The 21,156-nt window shown below is 56.6% G+C and overlaps 2 protein-coding genes across 5 annotated transcripts; one reads left to right on the forward strand and one right to left on the reverse strand.

Moving 5' to 3' along the window:
• The first annotated feature begins 426 nt into the window (after positions 1–426).
• ELOF1 (elongation factor 1) lies at positions 427–6,043 on the forward strand. 3 transcript variants are annotated; one of them, XM_044254139.1, is made up of 4 exons: positions 427–502; positions 4,759–4,892; positions 5,024–5,094; positions 5,402–6,043. In XM_044254139.1, the coding sequence occupies exons 2-4, from the start codon at positions 4,777–4,779 to the stop codon at positions 5,464–5,466; spliced, it is 252 nt and encodes an 83-aa protein (XP_044110074.1). In that variant the 5' UTR covers positions 427–502; positions 4,759–4,776; the 3' UTR covers positions 5,467–6,043. The 3 variants fall into 3 exon arrangements, with proteins under 3 accessions (XP_044110074.1, XP_044110073.1, XP_044110075.1); XM_044254138.1 differs by having other exon boundaries at positions 440–506; XM_044254140.1 differs by lacking the exon at positions 427–502 and adding an exon at positions 528–758.
• Positions 6,044–9,120: 3,077 nt separating this feature from the next.
• On the reverse strand, positions 9,121–15,930 carry CNN1 (calponin 1). Of its 2 annotated transcripts, none has more exons than XM_044255390.1 (7): positions 15,783–15,930; positions 13,564–13,685; positions 11,154–11,220; positions 10,915–11,052; positions 10,625–10,735; positions 9,996–10,142; positions 9,121–9,892 (listed from the first exon to the last, which is right to left on the reverse strand). In XM_044255390.1, exons 1-7 carry the CDS (start codon positions 15,843–15,845, stop codon positions 9,647–9,649), a joined length of 894 nt encoding a protein of 297 aa, XP_044111325.1. In that variant the 5' UTR covers positions 15,846–15,930; the 3' UTR covers positions 9,121–9,646. The 2 variants fall into 2 exon arrangements, with proteins under 2 accessions (XP_044111325.1, XP_044111327.1); XM_044255392.1 differs by lacking the exon at positions 15,783–15,930 and adding an exon at positions 14,410–14,490.
• Positions 15,931–21,156: the final 5,226 nt, after the last annotated feature.

The following is a 21,156-nucleotide window of genomic DNA, read 5'->3' on the forward strand; positions in this document are numbered from 1 at the left end:
TTGAGAAGACAGTCCGACAAGCTCTCCCGTCACCGATTCAGCCGTAATGGTATCTGCAATTCCTTAGCCCTGAGATGTTTGAATGTGTCCGCAGTTGGGGAGACCCTGGTGGGCTGCGAGGGGCTGGGGCTTGAATTAGGAGAAAAGACAAGTGAAGATGCTGCGGCCAAGGGCAAGTCAGCCTTTCCCTCGCTGGAAACTCAGCCACCGCCGCTCCCGAAACTCGGTTATCGGCCCCCCTGAGAACTCAGCAGAAGTGCTGCTGCGCAGTACCACAGTCCGAGGCGCACGCGCCTCCGCGCAGGCGCACTGCGACCCTGCCGTCCGGCCCGGTACGCGAGTACGCGAGTACGCGAGTACGCGTGTGCACTGAAGGAGGCGGGGCCTGCCCGCGGGGCGGTCCTCGTCGCCGGTAAGAAGAGGAGAAGGGTTTCCGCTTCCGGCGGGAGACGGAAGTCACTGTCTCCCGGTGAACGAGCCGTCGCAGCCAGGGGAGAAGAGTGTAGGTGACTGTTCGCACCGGCGGGCGTTGGGCTTGGCGTGACTGGGCGATCTTCCGCTTGGGGACGCTCAGGGGGTCCCGGAGGAGGCGTCGAGGACCTGGGGCTTGGGGGGGGCGTGGCCCGCTGGGGACCTTGGCTCCCTCGGACCCCAGCCCGCTAAGCGCGGCTGCACGGTGGCCCGGCTCCCACTGGCGGCCGGCGGGAGGCGTCGCCGAAACCTCGGTGAGCTTGGACGGACCACTCACCCGCCGCCTCGTGAGTAACGGCAGGGTTGAGGACCGATTCCTTTTCCGGGCCCCCTTGGCGCGCTTGGACTTAGATCGCCACAGGGCAGGCTAAGGTCCCTGGAGCTTTGTGTACAGTCCAGACTCCTTTTCCGCTGTGGGTGGGGGGTGCTGCAGATGCCGGGTAAAAGGAGATTCTGGGGTGCATCCGTACCTTCTGATTCAAGAGACTTATTCATTCAACAAGTAGTTATTGAGCGCTTAATGCATACCAGGCACTACCGGTGCTGGGGATTCAGCGGTGGGCAAATCGTGCCTCCCACGCTGTTCCATTGGGGGCAGATCTGAGATGAGGTTCGGAAATATCCACCACCACCCCCATCCCCCCCGCCAGGTGATTCTGTTACAGATGGTACCCGCGACCGGCTTTGGGAAAACAAAACACTGCCCCTGGCAGTGGGGAGACATGGGTCAGTAGAAATGGCCACACCTTTGAGGTCTGGCTGCATTCCTCGGCTGCCCCATCCCGTACCCTTTCTCCCCATTGCTCACTGAGCTTCTGCTGTACCAATCTTTCCCTTTCTGGGAAAAGGGGGGGAAAAAAAGCTGCTTCTACCTCAGCCCTTGCAATTGCTGTTCCATCAGGTTGGACTGGTTCACGTGGTTGCTCTGTCTCATCATTCAGGCCTCCGCTTAAATGACTTTTACCCAGAGGGTCCTTGCCGCCCCACTCTTACCTGAAGTAGCCCCATTCCGGAGGTATTCACTTAGCCCTGACTGATTAATCTCATAGCACTTACTGATAATGGAAATAATTTTTCTCACGACGTTTTTGAGGGTCTGTCGTCTTCTACTAGAATAGAGGTTCCGTGAGAGCATGCACTTTGTCTGCCTCGAATGCAGCCTTGCTGTGGTTAGCAAAGGGCCTGGCATTGGTTCATTCATTCATTTATTCCGTAAACATTGGCTGTGTGCCAGCAGTTCCAGGCTCTGGGGATACAAAGAAAAGACAGAAATCCCTGCCGCCACATAATTTGCATTTGGAGGGAGGTGGGCGGGGAAAGAGATGCAGGGAGACCAGTGAGGAGGCTGTGTGAGCATGACGGGGACTCTGGACCCAGACCTTGGTCTTGGGGAGAAGTGGGCAGATTCTGGATTTCTTTTAGAGGTAGAGTGGTAAGATCAGGATGAGATAACGGGTGTGAGAGGGAGAGAAAGGAATCAAGGGTGAGTCCAAGTTTTTTTGGATAGATGGATTTGCTATCTGCTGAGATGGGGAAGACCAGAAGAGCATCCCAAAACCAAGCTGCTGGGGTGCCTGGGTGGCTTAGTGGGTTAAGCCTCTGCCTTCTGCTTAGGTCCTCGTCTCAGGGTCCTGGAATCGAGCCCCACATCCGGCTCTCTGCTCGGCAGGGAGCCTGCTCCCCACCACCACCACCACCTGCCTCTCTGCCTACTTGTGATCTCTGTCAAATAAGTTAAAACAAAACAAACAAACAAAAACCAGGCTGCCGAGTTATGTTTAAATGTGTCTTAGCATCAGGTGAAGGTGTAGCCGAGGCAGTTAAACGAGCCAGTCTGCAGTTGAGACGAGACACTGAGGATGGCGAGGTCAGGAGGCATCAGTATAGAGGAGGCATTTGAAGCCCCGAGGTGGGGCGAGATCTCCCGGAGGTGAATGCAAATGAAGTAGACCCCCAAAGATTGACCTTGCGGGCTCATGTACCATTAGAGACGTTGGGGCTGGGGGGAGCAGCAGCAGCAGAAACCGAAAGGAGCCATCAGTGAGTTCTGAGAGCCGCAGGGGGAAGGGTGGGAAGAGGGACCAATGTGTTCAGTGCCCTGAGGCGGGAATGAGCAGAATGGTGGGGAGGTAGGGGGAGAATGGGAGGAAATGAATGCAGGCAGTGAGTGCAGACAGCTCCACTAGAAAAGCCCAGAGAGTAAAGAGGTGGTTGTCTTTTTGTTTAGAAAGAGCACGTCAGGGGCAGAGGGAGAGAGAAAGAATCTCAAGCAGACTGTGTGCTGAGCAGGGAGTCCTACGCAGGACTCAGTCCCAGGACCCTGAGTTCATAACCTGAGCGGAAATCAGGAGTTAGACGCTCAACCCACTGAGCCAATCAGGTGCCCCATGAGGTGGTTGTTTTTAAGGATGTATATAATAACTGTGTGTGTTAATGAGCTAGAGGAGAGAGACAGTGTTGTTGGGATTCAGGGCAAAGGAGGGGAGGCAGAATGGGGGGTTCCTGGGGCTTGTGGGTATTCTGTGTGACTACTTCTGGTCACTCAGAGAATTGGGAACACCCCAGGTCAAGAATGAGGATGGGATGTAGAGAGCGATCGCTAAATATGAGTGAAATTTATTTTTCTGTTTATTGTGGCAGGCTCTGGCCTCTCGTGTCAGTGTGGAATAGTTAAAGCCACGCGGGCTGGGGAGAGGGGCAGCAGCAAGGGGGGAGAGTGCTTTGGGAAGGCACTCCCAGGTTCAGTGATCATGGAGCCCTGAGCACAGTGTCTGGCATGGGAGAGGTGCTCAGTGGTCCCCCCTGCTTCCAAGATGTCTCTTCTTGGACATTCCAAGATGTGTTGTTCTTCCTGTGTGTTAGACATCAGAGAACGATGCCACCTTCTCTCCCACTCACCCCCTCCATCCCCCACCATTTTGGGAGTCATCCTGGACCCCTCCTCTGGCCACACTCACTCAGCTGACGCATCTCAGACTCTGAGCCACTGCCGTCCCTCCTCGCTGAACAGCCCAGCCCTGGTTCCGACTTCATCCAGAACTCTGCCCGGTTCTCCATGATGCCTTAGAAAGGCAGAGATTTCGGGGGCACCTGGGTGGCTCAGTGGGTTAGGCCTCTGCCTTCAGGTCGGGTCATGGTCTCAGGGTCCTGGGATCGAGCCCCGCGTCGGGCTCTCTGCTCACCCCTCCCTACGGCCTGCCTCTCTGCCTACTTGTGATCTCTCTCTCTCTCTCTCTCTGTGTCAAATAAATAAAGAAAATCTTTTCTAAAAAAAAAAAAAGAGAGAGAGATTTCATCCTTCCTCTCCTCACTGCCCCCAGGTTCCATCCAAACCCCCCCCACCTGCCTCTCCTCCCTCCTCACCCCACCTGTGTAGTCCCCAAATGTTGGCCTCAGGCACCTGTCCTCAGACTTGGTATGTGGCATTTCTGTATACTTGATGCTTCTCCCATCTCTTCTGCCCACCAGTTCTTCATCTGTGGAGAGCGGCCCAGGAGGTTCATCCCGAGAATCTGTCAAATGGCTTGAGTGTCGTTCCTTCCTTGCATGTCCCTTTGACGAGAGGAGCAGCTGCTCCTAAAATCATCGGCTTCTGAGTGCTTAGGCCCTGCCCAGCCCTGTGCAGCTGGTCGGTTGGAGTCCCTTGTGTCCTCCTCACCAGGAACAGTGGTGTCCTTTGTGGGCGCCAGTGATGGACGGGCCAGGTCCTGTACTTCACTTATCATGGGTCGGAGCAGCTCCACAAGACCCCTCTGAAATAGCAGCTTCATCTCTATTTTACTGACAGGAAACTGAGGCACAGAGAATTTAAGTCACCAGCCTGAGGTCACCCAGTATGTGGAGGGCCATGATTAGAACTCTGGCTTCCTGAGCGCCTGGGGGGCTCAGTGGGTTAAGCCTCTGCCTTCAGCTCAGGTCATGATCTCAGGGTCCTGGGATTGAGTCCCGCATCAGGTTCTCTGCTCGGTAGGGAGCCTGCTTCCTCCTCTCTCTCTCTCTGCCTGCCTCTCTGCCTACTTGTGATCTCTCTGTCAAATAAATTAAAAATTAAAAAAAACAAAACAAAAACTTCAGGCTTCCTGATTGATGCCAGAGGCTGCTGCCATGCCCCCTGCCCAGAGTGTGCCCGGACTGTCCACCTGCCTGGGGACTGGGCGCCTCCTCCCTCAGGGGCAGGGTCTGAGGTGCCAGCCAGGCCGCCTTCCCAGCCTGCCTCCTAGAGCATCAAGCTGGAGGGCTCTGTGGATTCCCCAAGTTGCTGACTTCTGCTCCCACCCCCACCCCCAGGTTTGCCGTCCTTCAGCCATGGGGCGCAGAAAGTCAAAACGGAAGCCACCCCCCAAAAAGAAGATGACCGGCACCCTAGAGACCCAGTTCACCTGCCCCTTCTGCAACCACGAGAAGTCTTGTGATGTAAAAATGTGAGTGGGGGCCCTGGCTTCCCTGCTCCCACCATCCTCCTCTCTGCCCCAGGCCTTCCCAGGTGGGGGGATCATCACCGAGAGACACAGGCTCCTCTGCTCACCAGTCCCTCCCCCTCCTCCTGTTCCAGGGATCGTGCCCGCAACACTGGAGTCATCTCTTGTACCGTTTGCCTAGAGGAATTCCAGACGCCCATCACATGTATCCTTGGGAAACCAGGCTTTTCCTGGAAGGCGGGGTCGGATGGGAAGGGTTGGGGGCAGTCAGGGCTCCCCTGCCCCGGGTGGGCTGCCCCAGGGCACCTGGCCAGGAGCAGAGGGACCGGACTCAAGTCTCTGCTCATCTGGCCCTGCTCTTTGCCGCAGTGCAGGGCTGTGGCTGCGCGGGGAAGAGGAGCCACCTGCTGGTTTCCATAGGGTGCAGGGCGGGGACCTGGCTGACACCAGGGAGAGCTGTATACGGGGAAGGGTCCCAGTGCCACCGGTGGTCCTTGACTTCAGCGGCCCAGACTTGTCAGAACCAGTGGACGTGTACAGCGATTGGATAGATGCCTGTGAGGCAGCCAATCAGTAGCGATGCAGAGGACCCGCTCCCCTGGCAGCGCCGCCTGCCGTGGACCTGCCCCTTTGGCTGCCAGTCCAGAGACATTCCAGGGTCCAGGGTGTGGGTCCAGGGCCTTCCCAGCCCTCTGCGTATATGGAGTGAGTGTGGCTGTGAGTGAGTGCGGTTGTAAGTGTGACCTTGACGGTGTGCGTGTGGGCAGGGACTGGAGGTGAGGTGGGGTTGTTGGGCCCCCTGGGGGTCTGAAGTGCATCACTGGGCTCTGAAAGCCTTGAACTTGCTTGCTCCTGCCTGGAACCAGTGTCCTGACCTTCTGGGCAAGAGCAAGGCCAGCAGAGGCTGCCTCGGGACCCTCCGGCCTCCTCAGCCACCTCACCAGCACCTTGCCCATTGGAACTGGACTGCCCTCCCTCCCTCCCTGCCTTCCAAGGCCTGTGGCCTGAGATTGAGAGCCACGGTCCCGTAGCCCCCTTGGCCAGGCCCTGGCAGAACAGCCCCTTTTCATGTTCAGTTGCTTTTGTAGCCAAGGAGGGGCTGGGTTGGGGCTCCCTGTCAGCCACAAGCCCTTAAATAAAGCAGCAGATGCAAACTCCTGCCTCGCTGTGATTTCCTGGGTTCTGGGTCAGGCCCAGGGGCTCAGTGAGGGAGCAGAGGAGACAGAGGCATTCGGAGATGGCCCGGCGGGCCTTTGGAGATGGGGTTTGGTTAGTCCAAACTGTCCATCCTGTCCACGCGACACGCATTCGGGGTGAAACCAGGGCAGTGCTGGGCCCAAGGAACCCATGGACATCTGGCCAGGCATTTACACGCACAACAAAATGGGACCGGTGGAGCCTGGGGTGGGGTGGGAGGTTGGTCAGGACTGTCAGAGGCGGCTTCCTGGGGTGGGGGGTGACCTTACGGAAGTAACACTCCAGGCCCACCCTGTCCCCCGGCAGGTGCCCCGGGCTCACAGGTGACAAATTGGGCCAGAAATGGCAAGTTACTGGTTGAAGTCCCCCAGCCAGAAGGCTGCAGAGCTGGGCGTTGAGCCCGGGAGGCCTGGCTTCATGGCCCAGAGTCTGTCTTCCTGTGAGTCCAGGGTCCAGGCTGAGGGAGCAGCTCACAGAGTCCTTGGGGAGGAATTGAGAGCACGGTAGAAGAGGGTAGGGTCCACAAAAGGGACCTTTTTCCAGGGGCGATGAGGGGTCACTGAAGGCTGGACATGGGGCCAGCTGCACGTGCGAGGTACAATAAATAGTGGCCTTTGTCCCTGGTTCCTGGCACAGAGTTCCTCAAACCCTTGCAGTTTCCTGAATGATGGTGTCACTCAACAGCGCCCCTTTTGAACACACCTGAGTTGATGCTGGTCACCAAAAAGACGGTGTGCTCACCAAGTGGGCCCCTCAGTAACTCCCACAAGCTCTGAGGAGGTAAAGGGGAGCTGCAGGTTAAGCTGTATAAAGACTTCAGTGAGATCCGCTGAGCTCGGGGCTGGCGAGCTGCCGGCAGAGCGGGGCACCTGCAGAGGGCGTGGGAGCTCCACGCTCCGTGCCCCGCACTTCGGCCTGGGCGCCTCTTCCCTGTAGCTGTTCCTGATTTACATTCTTTTCTAATAAACCACTAATCTAGTAAGATACAATGTTTCCCTGAGTTCTGTGAGCCACTCTAGTAACTGAGTCAAACCTGGGGAGGTGGTCGTGGGAAGCCCTGATCTATTACTGATGGATCAGAAGCATAGGTGACAACCTGGACTTGGCACTGGGCCCCAAAACAGAGGGACAGTCTCATGAGATGGAGCCCTTATCCTGTGGGACCTGATGTGGCCTCTAGGTCATGGTGGAATTGAGTGAATCGCTTGGTGATTCTGGAAAAAAATGCCTCTGAACCTGGCTTATGGTGAACAGCTGTGTGTCCCACGGTGGCCTTAGGCAGTCTCGCAGTTATGGAGATCCTGGTGCTCTGGCTGCCTGGGGCTGATCGGCACCTGCTCCCAGCCTCCAACTTGGGCACCAGGTGACCTGTGCTTTGCGTTCCTCCTTGGTATAGCAGGAAGGATGATGGAACTTCTGGACCATGCTGAGGCTGGAAGGGCCCCAACATAGTGCCTAGGTTTGAATGACTCTGGAACCCACCCAGGGCAGTAAGGGGTGTGAACAGCAGACGGAGGGAGATGCTATGCTGGCTGAAAGCCTGGGCCACTAAGCCCGGCGCTGGGTCTGGCATGTACCCCCCCCACCCCCACAGGTCCACCCAGCCCCTGACATGCCCTTACCTGGTGTTCCCACCTCCCCCTCCAAAGTCCCAGGTAAGGTCCTCTGGCCCAGGAAGGAGCCAGTGGGGGTGGGCAGAGCCATGGACAGGAGCCTGGGTCGGGAGGTGCCCTCAGGGGTCCAGCAGAAAGGGGGCTCATTCCTCTGGCTTCCAGGGCCCGCCCACCCCAAGCACACAGGCCAAGTGCTAATATGGTGCTGTTTTCCCGAGGAGGCAGGCCCTGGGCTAGGCATGGATCCTCCTCGGCATAGCTTCCCCATGCTGGTCCTGGGGGAGCAGGACTTGCCCTGGACAGGCCAAGAGCGCCTGGAATCCCTTTTACGAGGCCCCAGGGGTTGCATGAGTCTGTGCGTGTCAGTCTTCTGGTGTCTGTTTCTGCAAGTCTCCGTGTTCCAGCATCATCCCTGCTATGGGGAAGGAAGGGGAGAGCACTGTTCTCTAACCCCCTCCCCGCCATGGCTGCATTCTCTCCTTGGAATTCTGCAGGTGGTGGCTTCCAGGCAGGACGACCAGGGCCCACATCCCTGGGAAGACAGGGTACCCTCTGAAATGTGGGGAGGTTGAGGCTGTCCACACATTCCTAGGGCCCTGGGCTGTCAGGCCAGGCTCAGGAATCAGCCCTAAGAAGAGGTGAGCCGAGTGCACAGGGCAGCTACTCACCGGCTCCGTGCCAGTGTTCAAAGGGCCATTGCTCTGGGCCCCCAAAGTGCCCACGTCCTCCACTGCCTTGTCCCCTCCCACCTGTCCACCTGCCCTCCCATGGCGGAAGGGGTCCTGCTGCCCACGGGAGCCTCCAGGACCCGACTTGTCCACTTTCATCAGTCAGTGCCAAATGTCATCCCCCGTCTGTTTCACGTCAACCTCCCCCTGTCCCCAGGAGGCTGTCTGTCCTCTTCCTGATGGGAAAATGGGCCTAGGGAGGGCAAGCGAGTAGCCGCAGGTCACCCAGCTAGTGGGAAGCGGAACTGTGATTCACACCCCATTGTGCCTGTCCCAGTGCTCGGGTGCTTTTCCACCCCAACCCCAGGCTTCCCAGAGAGGCACGCCAGAGCTGAGCGTGTGTGTGGGTACCATGTGTGTTGGGGGGGAGGCTGTGTATTGATGTGTCTTGAATGGAAGCGGGTCCTGCATGAATCTGTCTGTGAAAGGGGAGTGTGTGTGTGCCCAAGGCTGCAGAGTATATGCACACTGTACACACTGCGTGTGGATATTGTGCGTGAGTGTGTGCCTGTCCTGGGTCCAGCCGAGGGCTGTGGGCTCCCTATATGTGTGTGTGTCTGTCTCACGGTGTGTGTGTGTGTGGTATGTGTGCCCGCGCCCCAGTGTATGGGGGAGACGGAGCGCATCTGAGGCCTGGCTGTCGGCGCATGCGCCAGGGTCACACAGCTCCAGGACAGAGCAGCCCCGAGGCAATGATTTTACAGCTGTTTATTGTGCTCCAGTGAAATAGAAAAAGAAAGTGCTCGCGTTGACAAACGCCGCTGTCACATCCACACATGCCAGTCGCTGCAAACCAAACCGCGTGTGTCCGCTGGGTTTCTGGGCATGCACTTTGCTCCCACTGCGGGAATGGGGTGGGGGCAGGCCGAGCCTGGGCTCTGGGGGCTTTGCTTGGGGGGACCTCTTGTCCTGCGGGGACCCACCTGGGAGGGAGTGGAGGGGGGACAGCTGGGGTAGCTGTGCTCAGTGCGTCCTTTGGGTGCTGTTGGGCACACCCGGCTCAATGTAGGATCCTGCGGCGCTCCGGGGAAGAGGGTCCCCCTTCCCCCCAACCTACAACTCCCCCCAGTCTGCCCCCCCAAACGCTAAACCCTGTAGGCAGGTGCCAGGGGGCTGGAGGACGCCATGCAGGGGGAGGGGGTCGGCGGGGCCGGCTTGGCCCTGCCGAGAGCAGCAGCCAGCCTCCCTGGTGGGGAAGGCGGGGTGGGGGCCCAGGGCCCTAGGCAGAGTTATAGTAGTTGTGCGCGTGGTGGTTGTGGGTGGGCTCGCCCAGCTCCGGGTACTCGGGCGTCAGGCAGTACTTGGGGTCGTAGACCTGGCGCGGCAGCCCGTACACCGTCATGCCCCTCTGCGAGGCCCCCTTGTTGCTGCCCATCTGCAGGCTGACGTTGAGTGTGTCACAGTGCTCCATGCCCAGCCCGGGCTCGAAGATCTGTCGCTTGGTCCCAGGTGCAGTCATGCCGGCCTGCAGAGGGCAGAGAGGTCAGGCCTGGGGTGGGGGCGGGGGAGGGGGAACCGCGGAGGACTGGGGCCCCACCAGCCCCACCCCAGGATCCCCCCTCACACACCTGGCTGGCTCCTTTGTTGGTGCCCATCTGCAGGCTGATGGTGGCCTGGTCCAAGGGCTGGTCCGTGCCCAGCTTGGGGTCGTACAGGTGACGCCGGGTGCCATAGGCCGTCATGCCCTGCTGGCTGGCGAACTTGTTGGTGCCCATCTAGCAAAGCAGAAGGAGAGTCACCCCAAAGATCGCAGAGAGCCTCACCCCGGACCATGAGACATCACATGTCACCGGATGCCTGCGCGGCCCTCTAACAAGCCACGGCGTCCAGTCTCAGGGGTCCGGACTGGAAACTGAGGCCCAGAGAAGGCATGTCCCATGATCTGTAAGTGGTTCAGAGCACCAGGGCCTGACCTCCAGGGTTCGAGCCCCAGCCCAACCACTTATCTTCCTGGGCAGTCCCCGCAAGTGAGCTCGCTTCTCCAGGCCCCCGTTCCCCCATCTGTGTGGAGGAGTGAGTTAAGGTACGAAAATGGCAAGCATGGTACCTACCGTATGTGTGAGTTAAAGCCAAATATTCTGTGCCACAAAGCCTGCAGGACCTGGGTGCCCTCCTGGGCTCCTCGATGCCCCCCGCCCCTCCCATCCCCATCCCTGCTCAGCTCAGCAGCAAGACCCAGGTGAGGAAGGGCCAGTACCTGCAGCCCGATGATGTTCCGCCCTTCTCTTAGCTTCTCTGGCTCAAATTTCCGTTCCTGCTTCTCTGCATACTTCACCCCTACATTCACCTTATTCCCTTTCGTCTTGGCCTGGAGAGGGCGAAGGGAGCAGCGGGCTGGCGAGGGAGCCTCAGGGCTACGTTGTCCCCTCCCGGCCCCTGCTCTCCCCCTCCCACCCACATTGCGTTTGGGTGTCCCCCCTCACAGCCTAGACCCTCCAAAGCCACCCCCGCCCCAGGCCCACACCCCTACCCTTCGGCCCCACTCACCATGCTGGCCAACGCCAGCAGGGTGGACTGCACCTGGGTGTGGTTGGTGTTCTCAAACAGGTCGTTGGCCTCAAAAATGTCGTGAGGCTTCACCCCGTACTTGGTGATGGCCTTGATGAAGTTGCCGATGTTTTCCAGCTGGAGGGGAGCAGGAGGCAGTCAGTGGAGGGGGAGCGCGGTGGGGGGCTGAGAGGCTATGGGCCAGGGGTTGAGAGAGGTAAAACAGAGCCTGGGCTCACCTGGTGCCAATTTTGGGTCGACTCATTGACTTTCTTCACGGAGCCTGGCTGGAGCTTATTGATGAACCTACAAGGGGTCAGGGAAGGCAGGGAGAAAGGTGAGCCCTGCCCTCCGCACCCGTGCCCAACGCCGTGGGCAAAGGGGTCGGATGACAGCCAGTGGCCATGTTGCCGGTTCCTACTACAGCCAGCCCAGCCGCAGCTCCCAGTCCACCCCGCACACGCAGGCCGCACTGAGATGGAGAACTAACCTCCCGGAAGCTGGGCTCAGGTCTCTAGCAGAAAGCCCCCTCATCCCCCCTAAGCAAGTCTCCCGCTGCGCCCCCATCTCCCTGGCAACCACGTTTCCATCTCCGTGACCTTTAGGGGGTACCTGCACTGTGGACAGCCCACAGCTCAGGCCTCAGACTTCCCTTCTCTGGCCACACTCACCGCCTTGAACTCCTCCAGTCTCTCACCTTTCAATGCCACTAATCCGCCCAACTCCCCCCTATTTCCCTGCAGCCGGGCCTCCCAGTCCCCAGCCCAGCGCCCTTCATGGCATCTTGAATCAAAGACACCCCACTCCAGACTCCTGGCACCTGCTTCCCCCAACTCAGCTCCCTCCATACTCCCAGGCTCAGGAAACACACCCACCCAGGGGCTCAGGCAAAGCCCTCAGATTTGCACTTGACTCTCCCATCCCTTTCTCCCATTCCCACACCCAGCCCCTCCACATGGCCATTGGCTCCGCCTTCTGACGATATTCAGAAGCCTATGGCTCCTTGCCACCTCTGCCCTGCTCTGAGCTGCCTGGTGTGTCTCTCCGGGGCTCTTGCAGGGGCCTCCTGTGGTGTCCAGCTTCTACCTTGTCCCCTGCAGACCCTCGTAGCTAGAATGGCCTTTTCAAAATAATTCTAGCTACTCCCAGCTCAAATCTGCCCCCAAGTCTCCCTTTAGCATACAGATCCTAATCCTTAGCATGACTAAAAGACCCCCAGCTAACTCCCTCCACTTCCCCTAATCTCTCCTCACTGTTCCTTCAATACAAGATGCTTGCTCACACCTCAGGGCCTTTGCACAGCTGTCCCTCTCCTCCTCCCTCAGCCTGGCGCACTCTTTCCTCAGATGCCCTCCCAGCCCCCTCACTCACTTCATCCAAGATTCTGCTTAAATGCTACCTCTTCTGAAAGACCTCTCAGACAATTCTGTGCAAAGCAGCAACCCTTTGCTCTACCCACCCCTCCACTCCCCTCCCCCATCCTTCCCTGCTTCTCTTTTTTTTTTTTAAAGATTTTATTTATTTGACAGAGAGAAATCACAAGTAGGCAGAGAGGCAGGCAGAGAGAGAGAGAGGGGAGGAAGCAGGCTCTCTGCAGAGCAGAGAGCCCGATGCGGGGCTTGATCCCAGGACCCCAGGATCATGACCCGAGCCAAAGGCAGAGGCTTTAACCCACTGAGCCATCCAGGCGCCCCTTTCCCTGCTTCTCTTCATGGCACTTCCCACCACAGGCAAGTACTGGATTATTTCATTAATTACTTGATCAATCTCCCCCACAGGGACTCAAGCTCTATGTGGGCTCTGAGGTGAGTCTGTTTTGTTTACTTTCCCCAGTGCCTAGAGCAGGCACACAGCAGGTGCTCCGTAAATTCTTGGTGCATGAATGACTGAGTGGGTGGGTAGTTCTAGATCTTTAAGGCCCGAGCAACCCTGTCTGAGCTGGGACACCAAGATGTCCCCGTACTCCTTATTCCCACTGGATATGGTAGAACAAGATCTCCCCACCACGCCACCTTTCCAGCACCTAGATCTTGGTAAGCCTGCACCATCGGGAAGCTTCCCAAGGTCACTCTTTGGCCATCACAGTCGCCCTGCCCTGGATGAGACTCAGAGATACAGACAGGACCCCAATGGCCTCAGGGCCCTATCCAGCAGTAGTGTCACTGTGGAATCTGGAACCAGGGAAACATTCCTCTCGGTGATTTAAGTTCTGAGAAGAGTAGAAAACCAAGACCTACTCAAATTACCGTGGCATAACTCTCTTGTCACCAAGCCAGTGACGAAAGGCCCTTGTTGCCCGTTGCCTTTTAGCTGCTCCTTGAGGACACTATGCTTGGAACTCTTTCTTGGAACCTCTTTCTTGGAACTCTGGAGACCATAAATGGGCCTGCCCTCTCTGCGTGGTGGTTAAGCCTAGATTCTGGTCATTTCTGTTGGGAACAGAACGGGACTCTGGGTGATGTGTTTTATTGAACTGAGCCTCTGTTTTCTTCCCTGTGAAATGGGTACAGTGATTCTTTACCACCCCGCTCTTTCAAGGTCTCAGCTATAAAGTGCCTAACCCAGCTCTGAGCTCCCAGTTAAGGGGGTGAGGGGGAAGGGATAAATGCCCAGATCGGGGGCAGCCCAGGCAGAGCCAGCTCCACTCACTCGCAAAGAATGATGCCATCTTTGAGGCCATCCATGAAGTTGTTCCCAATGCGGCGCCCTGTCACCCCCTCGATCCACTCTCGAAGCTCCTGCTCCCGCTGGTGGTCGTACTTCTGGGCTAGCTGGGGGTGGGGGACACAGAAAAGGTGGTAAGGATGCATTGAGGAGCAGAGTTAGCTCCCTGGACCCAATTCAAGGTTCCCTAGGCCTGATCTTTCTCATCCCTTCCCAACTAAGGCAATTCTGCCCCAGCGTCCATGGGGGCGCTGAAGTGGGCTGAGGGCCAGGGCTGAGGTGGCACCTGCCCAGGGGGCCATTCCGGACATTCTGAGGTTTGGCACCAGAGAATGAAGACAAGGGGAGGGTGGAGAGCGGGGTACTCAGCTGGGGGGGGGGGCGGTGCCTGGCCTCTCGGTTCCCCCTCCAAGCCAAACTTGGGGCTTAGCTTCCCCCACCCCCCGCCCTACCCCCCCCAACCCTCTGCTGGGACCCTGGACGCCTCAAGCAGGGGAGGAGGAGCCTTAGGGAGGTGGCTCTGAGTCCTGCGTTGCGTTGGGACTGTTCTGTCTTGCATGTCTGTCTGCCTCAGTGTCTCCCTAGGTCCTCATCCCCTGGGCTCTCGCTGGAGGCTTGGGGATGGGGGTGGGGGGGCTTGTCTTTGTTTTAATCCTGGCCGCATGCACGCACGGCTGTATCTCTCTCTCTCTCGCGCTCTCTCTCTCTCTCTCTCCATCCCCATGGCCTCTGTCTCTCCCCAGCTCTGTCTTTCCACGGCCTTGTCTTCTTGTCCCCATCTCTCCGTGTCTGGCTGGGGCAGGGCGCTTGGCACGCTGCTCTCTCCCTCACCAGTTGCTCCGGTCTCCGACTCCACGTTCCCTGCCTCTGTGGGGGTGGGGCTCGTCCGTCTCCTCTCTCGGCCTCTCCATCCCTGTCTCCGTCTTATCTGGCTCCCGGCTTCCCCTCCCCATCCGTCCCTCTCAAGTCTCAGGCTCCCAGAATCTCTGTCTGCGTCTCTCACCCTCTTCCCACCCCCCACCCTGCCCCCTCCGTTTCTCCAGAACCCTCCACCCCAGCCCAGACAGGCTTCCAAGACTCTGGGGGACCGAGCTGGCCCTTCTGCTGGGGGAGGAGGAGGTGGGAGAGGGAGGCCCCTCACCTGGCCCCGGCCCTGCCGCCCCCCTCCCCACCAGCCCGGCTTTATAAAGCAAACCGGCCCTTATATAGCGCGGCCCCGCGGGCCGGGCTCCCTGAGGCCGCCTTATATGGCGCGGCGGCTTCGCGCAGCTCTGGGGCCGGCGCCGGGGGGGAGGAGGGGGGCGCTGGATCCCGCCTGGCCTGAGCACCCGCCCCCCACTAGCCCCCTCCTCCAGCTGCGAGGATCCCCCGACCCAGGATCCAATCCCAGCTCCCCACTTCCTCCCTGTACGCTGGGGAAAAGCCACCTCCGGCCTCAATGATCCCCTCTGTCAAATGGGGCGCTGGGACTCCTCTCCTGGCAAGGCTCACGGGAGCATTCCAGGGAGTTGGAAGTTCACTGCCCTGGAGAAGCTGAACCCCATTCCGTGGTGTGTGTGTGTTTCCAGGGATGTGAGGCCAGGATCCTAGTTCTGCAACTCCTTTATGTAGAACCCAAGCTCCTCGCCTCCCCTGTCGGGACCTCAGTATACCCAGCCATATCACGAAGGCGGTGTCTGGATGTTTTCCCAGCTCAAAATTAGGAGACCCCTGCCGTGTCCCTAATGCTCACACTCTGACCTCCCTAGCTGTCTGCCTCTCCCTTCAGGATCTCCCCAGAATCCCAGCTCTAAAGCACTCCCCAGTTTCTTTCTGAGATGGGGGTGTGTGAGGAAAATCAAGCCCTTTCCCAGCACCCCCGGAATACATAAGCGACAGGTGACAGATTAACAGAAGATTCTGATCAAGTGGGGGTCTTTACAAGGGACCGACCCCCTCAGTTGACCTGTGGTTGCCTGTATGCCCTCCATTTTGCCTGCCCCCCCAACAGTAGCTGAGGGCTCTGGGATGCTCAGGATGGGGATTAAGGTGGACCCTACGATGTATCTGTCCTTTTTCCCTTTCTGGTTCCAAGTCACATGGGATAGGCAAGAGGGGGTCCAGGGAAGCCCAAGTGGGCCTCTGGCCTGCTAGGGTGTGTGGGCCAGGCAGGGTCCCTACCTTGTTCTTGACCTCAGCTGACCACCCATTGGTGGGGGCCTTACCTTGTTCTTGACCTCAGCAGACAAGCCATAGGCAGGGCCCCGGTTGAAGTGAGCAGAGGACATGCTGGCTGGCGGTGGGCGGCGGTGGCAGTAGCTCCAAGGACCCTCTGAGAACCGAGGCAGCTGCTAAGGCTCCTTCTGCAACCTCTTCCCTCTTCACACGTTTTTGAAGCTCCGGAGGCGGCCCGGGCCTCTTCCAAGGCCCTCCCATTGGCCGCAGGGGCCTGCCAAGGGGCGGGGCACCCTCCCCCCACCACCTCGGCCATCCTCCTCCCTCCCCCATCCCCCCCCCACCCCGTGATGTCAGGGCCTTGGTATTGGGAGCTGATTGTGTCATTGTTTCCACCTAGGGGGGCAGCCTGGGTTATTATTTGGGAGGGGGGCATGGTCATAAGAGATGAAGTGTTCCCCAACCTTGCCGACCCTCTACTGTTCATTGCACCTCTGGCTAGGCCTCCTGGTTTCTTTGTGTCTGTCACTGAGGCCATCTCTCCTCATCTCTGAGGTCATCTCTCTTCGTCTCCCTGCAGCCTGTGGTAGCTTAGTGAGCATCACCCTGGGTTTAACCTGAGACACCAACGGTCTCTAAGTGGGCCTCTGTTGCCACGTCTGTGAAATGGACTGATGGATAGTGCGTACTCACTGTGTAGTGGCTGGCACAAAATTGTAATATTTCCAATGAACATCTGGCACCCCCCTTCTGTCCCCTCCAGTCCCTCATAAGGATCTGGGGGAGCAGAGATCCTGGATGACACCCTCTCCATCTACCTGTGGGTCATCATGGAGTGACTGTGTTAGTAGGTTTCAGGCCGCGGACACCCCCTGTGTTTCCCTGTCCCAGCCAGGGTGGCCTGGAGGAAACACCTGCAAACAGCCACAGGACCACAGAGGCTGATGACATGACCACATCATGCCACGTATGTCAAGGCAACATTAGTGACCCTTGAACGACATGTCAGCAATCTGCCATACACTGAAGATACCTTAAGGACATACAGTTTGCTGGCCACATGCTTAGGGCATGGCTGTAACATGCTAATGTCAGTCCCTGTTCCAAGTACTGTACGTGTATCCATTCATGCTTCACAACACCCTCAGAAATGGACACTGTTTTTATGCACACTTTACAGATGGGGAAACTGAGGCACAGGGCATGGAATCCCTTTCCAAGTGGCAGTGGCAGAGCAGAATTTGAAGCCAGGCCCCTGTGCCTAATGTCGCCAGGCTGTCAGGGTTTCTCACCCTCAGCGCTGTAGACATCAAGGCTGGATAATTCTTCTGGAGTCTCTCCTGGGCCTCCTAAGACTTTAAACAGCATCTCCGGCCTCTATCTACTAGATGCCTAGAGCACTCCCTTAGTCTTAACAAACAGAAATGTCTCCAGACATTGCCAAATGTCCCTCGGGGGCGGGGCGGGGGGGGAGGGCATATCCTTCCTGTTTGTGAACCTCTGGGTTAAACCAGTATGCTAAGGACACGGGGACTAAAATAGGACAAGGGAGAATGAGCTAACAATTAGCTCCTGCTATATTCTGAGTGCATTGGGTCTGTTAACTCATTCCTCCCAACAGCCTTCGGAGGTGGGGTCTGTATGAAGCACAGAGAGGTGAAGACGAGCGCCTGGCGTTGCACAGCACAAGAGCGATGCGGCCAGGACTCGAACGCGCAGATTCCGGGATCCTGCCCACGCGGAGCGGCGCGGCCCCTCCCCCCTCCCACCTCCGCCCCGGCTGGGCCGCGGGTCGCTACTACGCAAGTGAGAGCCGGCGCCTTGGCAGAGCAGGCGGCCGGCGCCCCCTGGCGGCCCAGGGGCGGCGAGGACGGGGCCGCGGCCTGGCGGGGTCGGGCCTGCGGTGACGCAAAGCGCTGACTCAGTCGGCTCCGCCCCCGGCCCGCGGCCGCTTGGCCATTTATAGAATCCGCGCGGACTCTGAAGTCACGGCCCAAGCACGACGGGGGCGGGGTGGGGACGCTCTTGGCGCGTCCCCCGACGGGGCAGCCCGGGGTCTCCCTAGGGGGTGGCCCTTTCTGGGTCTGGAGTGTCCCTCGGATTCTAAGTCTGTGTCTGCAGCTCTTGCTGTCTCTAGGATGCAATTTGCCCGTCTCGACCTTGCCTAGTCTTTTTCTGTTTTTGTATATGAATCTGCCTATCTCACTGTCTCACTCTCTCTCTCTCTGTTCCCGTCTCTCTCCAATATCTCGCCATCCCCGGGTCTCTGTTTCACCTCTCTAAGTAACTGTTTTTTTCACTCGATGTCTCTTTATGTTTCTGTCTTTCTATGTGTCTCTGTCTGGTTGATGGGGCAGAAGGTGGGATCTCATAAGAAATGTAGTTTACCTGAAGGATCTAAGACAGTCATGAAAAGAAAATCTCTGCCTTGCCTTACTCTTTGGAGAGCCCTCAAACCTTCCTTTCTCTCAGGCCCATCTAACATACACACACACACAACTCTGTACTTGTGCATCTCCAGAAGAGAGTCGCAGCCCCCTTCCCCTCGCACCTACCTGTCTGGGCAGCCCTGCTCAGCCAGGCCCCTCTCACCTAGCTTCCCCCTCCTGAAAACAAGCAGAAGCTGTTGTTCATGATGGCTTGTTTCTGGAGAGCTCACTCCATGCCAGGCACTGTGCCAAGCTCAACCATTTAATCCTTCTTGCCACCCTCTTGGGGTGGAAACTTGCAGGCCCATTTTATAGATAGGGAAACTCGAGGTTCGGAGAGTCCAGGCCGCTCTCCCAGGGTTACACTGCTCCTGCTGCTTCCAGATCCTTCCACAAGTATTTCTTGAGCACCCGAACACACTCCCACCCCAGGACCTTTGCACTAGCAGTGCTTTCCAGTGGACACATTTCCAAAAGATGCCTGCAGGGCCCCTCCCTTACTTCCACTGCTCAAATGTCACTCACTTTGGAGAGGCCTTCCCTGCTCCAGACCTTCTCTAAGACAATAGCATCTCGCACCCTCAGAATGACTGGGAAAAGATGGGCATGAGGAACTACTCAATTAGTGTTTGCGCCTGACCTAGCTATATCTGTCTCCATTAAAAACTTTTACTTAGGGCGCCTGGGTGGCTCAGTGGGTTGGGCCACTGCCTTCGGCTCGGGTCATGATCTCAGGGTCCTGGGATCGAGTCCCGTGTCGGGCTCTCTGCTCAGCAGGGAGCCTGCTTCCCTCTCTCTCTCTCTCTCTCTCTCTGTCTGCCTCTCCGTCTACTTGTGATTTCTCTGTCAAATAAATAAATAAAAATTAAAAAAAAACTTTTACTTAAAAAAAATCATTTTTAATGGGGCACCTGGGTGGCTTAGTTGGTTAAACATCTGCTCAGCAGGGAGCCCGCTTCTCCCTCTCCCTCTGCCACTCCCCACTCATGCTAGTGTTCTCTTGAGTTCTGTCAAATAAGTAAATCTTTAACAATATATCATTTTTTAAAAATATTTTTATTTATTTATTTGACAGACAGATCACAAGTAGGGAGAGAGGCAGGCAGAGAGAGAAAGGAGGAAGCAGGCTCCCTGCTGAGCAGAGAGCCCGACGCGAGGCTGGATCCCAGGACCCTGGGATCATGACCTGAGCTGAAGGCAGAGGCTTTAACCCACTGAGCCACCCGGGTGCCCCACAATATATCATTTTTAAAGCCCTCATTTACACCTGAAACTAATATGACATTGCCTGTTATGTGTATTTTAATGACAAAAATTAGATAAATTTTAAAAACCCCACCGCTCTCTATGTCCCTTCCAGACTTTCTTTTTCTTATCATCTCCTTTTGCTTACTTCTATTTCATCCTATGAGAATAAAAGCTCCACAGATCCTGGGCTTTGTTTGTTTTTTGTTTGTTTGTTTGTGAGATTTTATTAGAGAGATAGAGAATGAGAGAGAGAGAGAGCACAAGAGGGGGAGAGTCAGAGGGAGAAGCAGACTTCCCACTGAGCAGGGAGCCCAATGTCAGACTCCATCCTGGGACTCCAGGATCATGACCTGAGCTGAAGGCAGTTGCTTAACCAACTGAGCCACCCATGCGCCCCTGGACTTTGCTTGTTTTGTTCACTGCTCTGACTCTAGTGGCCAGTACAGTGTCTGCACTCAACAGGGGCTCAAAAAACAAATGAACAAACAAACAAAAAAACGCTCCCTGGATAAATGGAATTAAAGCTGGTGATCCAGGACTCGAACCACATTTGTCTGAAATGTTGGTGTTTAACCATGCCCAGAGGAAGGTCATACTTTCCAGGCACTTGCTGGACTAAAGACAGTGGATCTGGGTGTCTCTTTTGTGTTTCCATACCAACCTTCCCCTAGAAGACCAGTTGGAGGGTGGATGGGGGATGTGGCTGGGGTTATGTAGGTCATTCCACCACTGCCTTGTCCAGCTGTGAGCTTTGCAAGATGTTTTGTAGGAAAAACATCTGCTTGAACAAGAAGAGCCTACCAGATTGGCAAAATTCAGAACATTTGACAACAGGTGGTGTTGTGGAAGCTGTGGTAATGGGGTTGATGGGTGTGGGTGATGTGTTGATATCTTTCAAAATGACAAGGTCCTTACCTTTTCTTTTTTTTTTTTTAAGACTTTATTTATTTATTTGACAGAGAGAGAGATCACAAGTAGCCAGAGAGGCAGGCAGAGCAAGAGGAGGAAGAAGGCTTCCTGCCAGGCAGAAAGCCCGATGTGGGCCTCGATCCCAGGACCCTGGGATCATGACCTGAGCCAAAGGCAGAGGCTTTAACCCACTAAGCCACCCTGGTGCCCCAGTTCTTACCTTTTCTGGTGCTTAATTTTACATATCAAGTTGATAGGGCCCTAGGGTACCCAGAGATTCAAACATTATTCTGGCTATGTCTGTGAGGGTATTTGGGGAATGAGATTGGTATTTGAATTTATAGACAGTAAAACAGATTGCCCGCCCCAATATGGATGGGCCTCACTGAATCAGTTGGAGGCCTGAATAGAACAAAAAGGCTGACCTTTTCTGTTCAATAAGAAGAAATTCCTCATGGGGTGCCTGGCTGGCTCAGTCAATAGAACATGAGAGTCTTGATCTTGGTGTTGTGAGTTTGAGTCCCACACTGGGGGTAGAGATTACTTAAAAATAAGATCTTTAGGCACCCCTGAGTGGTTAAGCATCTGTCTTTGGCCAGGGTCCCGGGATTGAGTCCTGCATTGGGCTCCCTGCTCATCGGGGAGTCTGCTTCTCCCTCTACTCCTCCCCACTGTTCGTGATCTCTCATGCGCACGCAGAAATAAATAAAATCTTTTAAGAGCAAATAAATGAATAAAATCTATAGAAAGGAGAGAGAGAGAGAAAGAAACTCCTTATATGTGACTTCTTTGAGCTAGGACATTGGTATTTTCCTGCGTTCAGACTGAAATTGAACAT

The sequence above is a fragment of the Neovison vison genome, chromosome 6 (genome assembly GCF_020171115.1).
Source record: "Neovison vison isolate M4711 chromosome 6, ASM_NN_V1, whole genome shotgun sequence".
NCBI lineage: Eukaryota > Metazoa > Chordata > Mammalia > Carnivora > Mustelidae > Neogale > Neogale vison.

What these genes read in the sequence shown, in the direction of transcription:
- ELOF1 (XM_044254139.1), top strand. Translation starts at nt 4,777, where the DNA reads ATGGGGCGCAGAAAGTCAAAACGGAAGCCACCCCCCAAAAAGAAGATG. An exon ending in AAGTCTTGTGATGTAAAAAT is followed by an intron (nt 4,893 to 5,023) that starts GTGAGTGGGGGC and finishes CTCCTGTTCCAG; the next exon opens with GGATCGTGCCCGCAACACTG. An exon ending in ATTCCAGACGCCCATCACAT is followed by an intron (nt 5,095 to 5,401) that starts GTATCCTTGGGA and finishes TCAGCGGCCCAG; the next exon opens with ACTTGTCAGAACCAGTGGAC.
- CNN1 (XM_044255390.1), bottom strand. Translation starts at nt 15,845, where the DNA reads ATGTCCTCTGCTCACTTCAACCGGGGCCCTGCCTATGGCTTGTCTGCT. An exon ending in CGACCCAAAATTGGCACCAG is followed by an intron (nt 11,053 to 11,153) that starts GTGAGCCCAGGC and finishes GCTCCCCTCCAG; the next exon opens with CTGGAAAACATCGGCAACTT. An exon ending in TGCTGGCGTTGGCCAGCATG is followed by an intron (nt 10,736 to 10,914) that starts GTGAGTGGGGCC and finishes CGCCCTCTCCAG; the next exon opens with GCCAAGACGAAAGGGAATAA.